This window comes from Macadamia integrifolia, chromosome 10 (genome assembly GCF_013358625.1).
Source record: "Macadamia integrifolia cultivar HAES 741 chromosome 10, SCU_Mint_v3, whole genome shotgun sequence".
Taxonomy (NCBI): domain Eukaryota; kingdom Viridiplantae; phylum Streptophyta; class Magnoliopsida; order Proteales; family Proteaceae; genus Macadamia; species Macadamia integrifolia.
This window is the reverse complement of record NC_056566.1, coordinates 20,684,563-20,690,914: the sequence shown is the minus strand read 5'-3', so window position 1 is coordinate 20,690,914 and position 6,352 is coordinate 20,684,563. Positions and strand designations below refer to the sequence as shown.

The 6,352-nt window shown below is 38.3% G+C and overlaps 1 protein-coding gene across 1 annotated transcript; it reads left to right on the top strand.

Annotated features, from left to right (window-relative positions):
- The first annotated feature begins 920 nt into the window (after positions 1-920).
- On the top strand, positions 921-2,399 carry LOC122092036 (protein ELC-like). The gene has a single exon (XM_042662328.1). It carries the CDS (start codon positions 1,167-1,169, stop codon positions 2,157-2,159), a length of 993 nt encoding a protein of 330 aa, XP_042518262.1. The 5' UTR covers positions 921-1,166; the 3' UTR covers positions 2,160-2,399.
- The last annotated feature ends 3,953 nt before the right edge of the window (positions 2,400-6,352 follow it).

Sequence of the window (6,352 nt, the reverse complement as noted above, 5' to 3'; positions counted from 1 at the left end):
TGATATTGTACTATCACCAGCCTCCACATCCTCTATAGCCACTGCATGGGTACAATAAGCATCCAGTGGTTGGGAGTCCCTTGGGGTATGCACCCAAATGCCACCCGATGCTCACTGCAATGTGGGTCCTATGAAAATGGGGTGGCCTTCTTCAACCTAAAAGAAAGAAAAATCCAAGATGGGGTGGTCTTCTGTTAAAATTGGAGAAGGTTCCAATTCTGAAGTTTGAACATGAAATTTGGGTTGCCTTGCTTCGCTAGAGCTACGCACACCCAAAAGCAATGTTTTGAAAATTGGACCAAAACTTGGCCGGTCGATCAACGGTTCAACAACTGTCAATAAAAAAAATAATTGATATGTATGTAAGATATAATCGTGATCGTACACGATCTGCCTATTCAAATCCAACGATCTATTGACTTTTAAATGTTTTCAAGGATTAGTGGTCAGCACCTAGAGATGGATTATCCCTCCAAAAAGATTGATGGTCTAAACGGTCCAAATGCAGACCAACCGCCTGGTCCAATGATCCTGGAAACATTGCCCAAAAAGTCTAAAGGAAGCCTACTTAAATCTGAAACGATGCTCTTTTTGACTTCTTCAGCTAATGAACCCACCAACTACTCTGCCGTCGTCATTCTCAAATCTTTTATGATTTTTATGATCATCACTGCCCTCGTCATTATAGTTGATATCACCTACTATTGTCATAATTTTCTCATTATTAATGTGTTAAGACTTTGTCATTAAAAGTTTATAACGTGGGAAGCAACTAATTTTTAAAAATTAAAATTAATCTCAACTTGATGCAATTAATGAAAACTTTCTTATAGAAAGTTGGATGCATATAGAGAAGATCCCAAACACTGTAATACAAACTCTTAGATCTAATTGACTGCTTTTGTCAACTGAAATGGAAATCCCTCCACCCCTTCTTCCAGTCTCTGTTCTAACTTGCTTTCCTTGTCAAGGAGCCTTCCACCCAAGTTCCACCCACTAAATACTCGTTTACCCATTTTTCGGGATGATTGACTTAGTCCCCTGTAGTCTTCTTGTATGAAATTTGGAAGAAAATTCTCTAAATGACAATTTATATACAGAATTAGAGGTCAGCTTTTGATAACACAGTAAGATCCTCAATTCCTCTGTGTCTATCTGGGTTATCAATGGCACCGCCATCTTCTATCCAATTTGTTGATGCTGTTCTTTCCTACAACAATCATTCTGCACTCTCCTACACAGACCCAGATCAAAAGTTGCTCATCCGTGACCACCTCCTCTCCTTACTACAAGAATTCCCCTGTTTCAAGCCCTCAACAGATACCTTTATCCATAATGATGGTACTACTGTCAATCTTCTAAACGCCAGTGGCTCCCTCCAGGTTTCCCACTCTTCTCGGCCAGTTCCTCTCACCATATGGCTCCATCAAAACTACCCCTTTTCAGCTCCAATTGTATTGCTGTCCTTGGATCCAAGCAATCCAATTCTTCCTCACCACCCTTTTGTTGATTCCTCTGGAACCATCATCTCCCCATATCTTGAGACATGGTGCTACCCTCGCAGTAGTCTCTCTGAATTCGCTCACAACCTCACCCTCCTCTTATGCCGCCACTACCCTTTCTTCTCCCCAACAAGCTCCATCTTCTCTAGTGGTACTCATCCCTCCTTCATGTCAAAAATGGAGGCCCTCGACCGCCTTGTTGCAACCCTTCACCAGGACATGGCAGCTTTACAGACTAGAATGGAGGGGGAAATAGAAGGACTATCAGTGTTGCAAGTTGAGATGGTCAAGCGGAGTGACACAACCACATGTGTGCTACTGGGTCTTGAACATGAAAGCATGCGTTTGAAAACCATTGTGAGGGAAACAACAGAGAAGGCTGACTTTCTATTAAATTGGTTGAGAGCTAATGATTTGAACTCTGTTCATGAGGTGGAGGAGCCATTTGAGGCTGCAGATGAGATGTCAAAACTAGTGCTTTGCCACTCCGCCGAAGACCTGTCCATAGATGATGTGATGTATGCATTGGATAAGGCACTAGAGGAAGGGGTAGTTACATTTAGAGAATATACTAAGCAGGTAAGGAACTTGGCAAGAGAGCAGTTCTTCCACAGGGCTAAGGTGATCAAAATTAAGGAACTCAGACATTACACTTAGCAGATTGAATTGAGTCATTTCTCAAAGACTCAATGTACAGTTGTGAATGACAAACTCAACTGGTTTTCTTCTTCCTTCTTCCCTAAATGGCTTTGTGTTTTGACTCCATGAGAAAAGTGAGTATTGTTTTGTTACAATAGACATTTCCTCCCCTGTTTATACTTGTATTTTATCACTCTTTTTTTTTTTTCAGTTATTTTTGTTTCTATTCAAATGGGGGGATAACAGATTGCCTACCTAGAAAGGGAAACAGATTGACTTCCCTTGTACTTTTGTATGTTGACAATAAATTGAGGTATCAGTTATTCTTTGTAGTTGGATAACAAAATTCTGCCCCCACCAATGAAAAGAAGAGAACTCCGAAGATAATCTTCCTTCATATGGTCAAGACAATGAATGATATTTTACATGTTCAGAGGGTTAAATAAAAAATAAGAGGCTGACTGGTGGCTACTCTGAAACTGTGTTCTCAAAAACAGTGACTCACCCTGTCCAAGGGCAGGCAAAGAAGCACATCTTATTTTATTGGTTGGTAACATTGGTCCTATCTTTATTCTTGTTTCTGGTAGGCGAGGTTGTTCCAGTAAAATGGAAACTACTAGCAAAATAATATTTTCAGTGGGTAAGATCAATTAAGATCTCTAGTGGCAGTGAAATGGAATTCACTTCTACCTTGCAAGAAAATAATTATGTTCTACTCAAAGACCAACAGTGAGAGTACTTTATGTAAGCATTTCAAGGTAATTTGGCACTAAAAACTTGCTGACTCTACTGCATTTGTTGTGCAGATAAATTACCAATACTCACTTGTCTGATGCTTATGGCTGCGATAAAGGAGTTCACAGAGAATCCACTCTCCTGCAGCTGTATGCACCTTGAACATCCTCCATTACCCTAACTACCACAGATAATTCTCTGAACACTCCTCTTTAATTATAATCTGTTAAGTTTTTTATTTTTATTTTTATTTTTTTGAAAGTCCATTTGAACATGGCTCTTACAAACTAGGACTTACACTCACTCAGATAGAGGAGTCAAACATGATCTACTGGGTAATCTTATAGCTGGTTGATAACAAAGTTGAGTATGAAACAGAAAAGGGAGTATGACATTGTTTAATTACTTTAGATGCCATTAGTACTTAAGTAAGAGGGAATTTCCTTAGAAACCCATCCATCAAGAGCCTTGATCCAACTTCCTCATGCTCCATATCACCAACACTGGCAATCAAAACTTTGGACCACTCCTCTGCTTCAGTTGGAACAGCAAATTTAAGGCCATTGATGAAAAAATGGAGAGAATTAACTCTACCATAGACTGGGAATCGTAGGTTCAACTCTGTTGGGCAGCAGTTGTCAAACAATTCCTGTCTGTTCTGAAGACATATTCTCTCCAAAATGTACTCAAGGTATCGACGCTGAATCTAAACTAACAATGGCTGTTGGATGATTCAATTCCTGAGAATGTAATTGACCTGTTCTCAGTAGTATGCATCCCCAAACTAGTAAAAGTCATCAATTATCAGGACTCCCCAGCTTCTAGACTATTTATGGCTTGTACAATATTCAAAAGAACATGATATGGAGCGACATTTCTAATTACAGGATTCATTACCATATAGAAATTTACTAAATTGTAACACACCTGTAAATCTCGTTCTTCATGCCTATCAGTCTCTCTGCAAAACCAAATCCTCTAAGCTGCTCATAGATTAGTTTCATTATGAACCAATGCTGGTTTTTTTTTTTCAACAACTAGCTCTATCAGTAGCCCAGCATTCACAAGTTTGACTTGCATGAGGAGATAAAGACCTAAACCGGGACTATCTTACATTATATCATCTTGGTTTCAATCTGTTTTGGCTCTGAATTTGAATAGAGAGAACCCTTGCCAATGGTACCAACTTCCAAAGGGTTCTGAACATTGTAAACCAGTCCTTTTCACCTAAAGCCTGTCCATATAGTGACAGACCTCATGGTCATCTTCTAACTGCTACTCTCCAAGGTGCCTAGGCGACGCCTTGACAACTATGCTACACATAAAGCCACATCTGTTTTGTGCATTATAGAGTTCCATCATCCATGAATATGTGCTTTGGAATCTCTCATTCTCGTTTTCTTTTGTGGTGGAGTTGGATCAGGACGAGGTTTAATGTCAAGTACAGAAATCCCAGGTTCCATTCCATTCTTCAATGCTGGAAAATGGAAAAAAAAATAAAAATAAAAATTACAGATAAATTGTTGGATTGTACCTGTGCAGTCATTCCATTGAATGAAACTCAGGTATCTCATTATGTGAGTCCACCGCTATGTTTAGAGAACCTTCGGCTTCTTTGCGTCTCTACCTCTCCATCATGGCTTAAGTTGGCAGTAATCTGGGCATTTCAATTCTTGTTAAGAGTCCCTCTTGCATATATTTTAGTTCTTTTCTCCTTTTATGGGGTAGCAAAGTCTCCCTCCTTTTCAATTTTTTTTGTACCCACGGCCACAAGCATATATATGAGATTTCTTTCATCTAGAGAAGAGTGCATCTCACTCTCACCTCCACAGAACTTGTGATACAGGATGTCAGGAACATGCAAAGCATATTAGGATGATTCAGAGGAAGAGATTCATCAAGGTGCTGTCATCATCTATCACCCTCCTAAGTCCCACCTCGTATAAAACATGGTGGTCTTTCCACCAAGTCTATTCATGTGAGGTTCTTGCATCGGCAAGTTGCCAACCTGCTCATCGCAAGTTGACCACAATTGATAATGAAATTAGATGTGTAGGCTTTTGCTAGAGTGAATGTTGTATGTTATTAAACATTTAGGTTAGTTATTGGATTTCTTTCCATCACAGGACTGGCATACAGGAAGAAATACCATACATGACAACCATTGTGAGTCATGTGGCAAACTCATGGAAACTTCAAAGAGTTCACCTTACATTGTCCCTAAAATTTCAAATCCTAGCCCTTCAAAAGGTCAGGTAAATATAAAAGTAGTTTGATCATGAGAATTGATATTTACAACCAAAATATATATATATATATATATACACACATAAGAATACATCAAATACATATTCATATGCATAAGCTAGTACTGAATGTAAATTTAGCAAATGATTCCAAAATTCTTGAAAAATCATTGGATGTATATGTAACGATGGTCGTTGGATGTATGTTGGATCTGCAGTTCCCTGCTTTGTTCAAGATTTTCTTGTATCTTTTCTGCCACAGGCATCTTACCAGATAGAGAAGTTCATAACAGAGGTACCTTCTACTATTTTCCTTTCAGATATGAAATTTGAAAAAGAATCACCAAATTGCATATCAACATCACAACATGGTATGATCCTATTCATGCCACTTCTCTCTCGTGAGGTCTCAGTCACCCACCTTAATAGATATTTTCCCTTTTAAGATTTTGACATAAAGAATGGATGTCTTCTTAGGAGACTAATTCATCTAAACTTCTGAAAAGCTTGTTTATGAATATATTTTCCAAACTGCTTAAATGTCATAAGTTTGACATTTTTTTTGGCGCCAAGGAAGTATAAGTTCAATTCACTTATACATAATTTGGCATTCTAAACAAGTGTTGTACCTATATAGCAATTACCGCTGAACCGAGATAAAGTCCCACAGGCATATTGTTAAGAGTCTAAGTTACCTAGCTGATGAAGCAAATTCAAAAAGTGGAAACAAACTAAGGTGATCCCATGGAAGTACATCTTCTTGGTTATGTTTCATAAATGCAAAACTTACTTTTTCACTCCTTATACCTGTCTAAGTTGGCTAATAACCATTTGTTGGGTAAGTTTCCTTTCTTTTCATGAGTTTCCACTTTCTGTTGAGAGTTCACTTTCCATGAATCTTTTCCATTTGGGAATAGATGGGTTAGGTTATGGATGACATGTATTATACCAGCTTCTCTAATTGATTTCTTATGGCACTTTTGGATTTTTAAGAATCCTAAGAAACTTCAAAAGTGAGTGATGACCGGTAACAAAATGCCTTTATTTGCAACATTGAACATGATAAACAAGTTTATCCTGTTAAAACCTAAAGCCGTACTGTCAACTAGATCAAAACTTAATACCAATTGCCACATTTATTTATTTGCTTCTGAATCTCTTCCACAATGAATTATGCTGTTTGACATCCTAATTAGATCCAGTCTCCATTACCAGCTATTAGTGATGAGC

What these genes read in the sequence shown, in the direction of transcription:
- LOC122092036 (XM_042662328.1), top strand. Translation starts at nt 1,167, where the DNA reads ATGGCACCGCCATCTTCTATCCAATTTGTTGATGCTGTTCTTTCCTAC.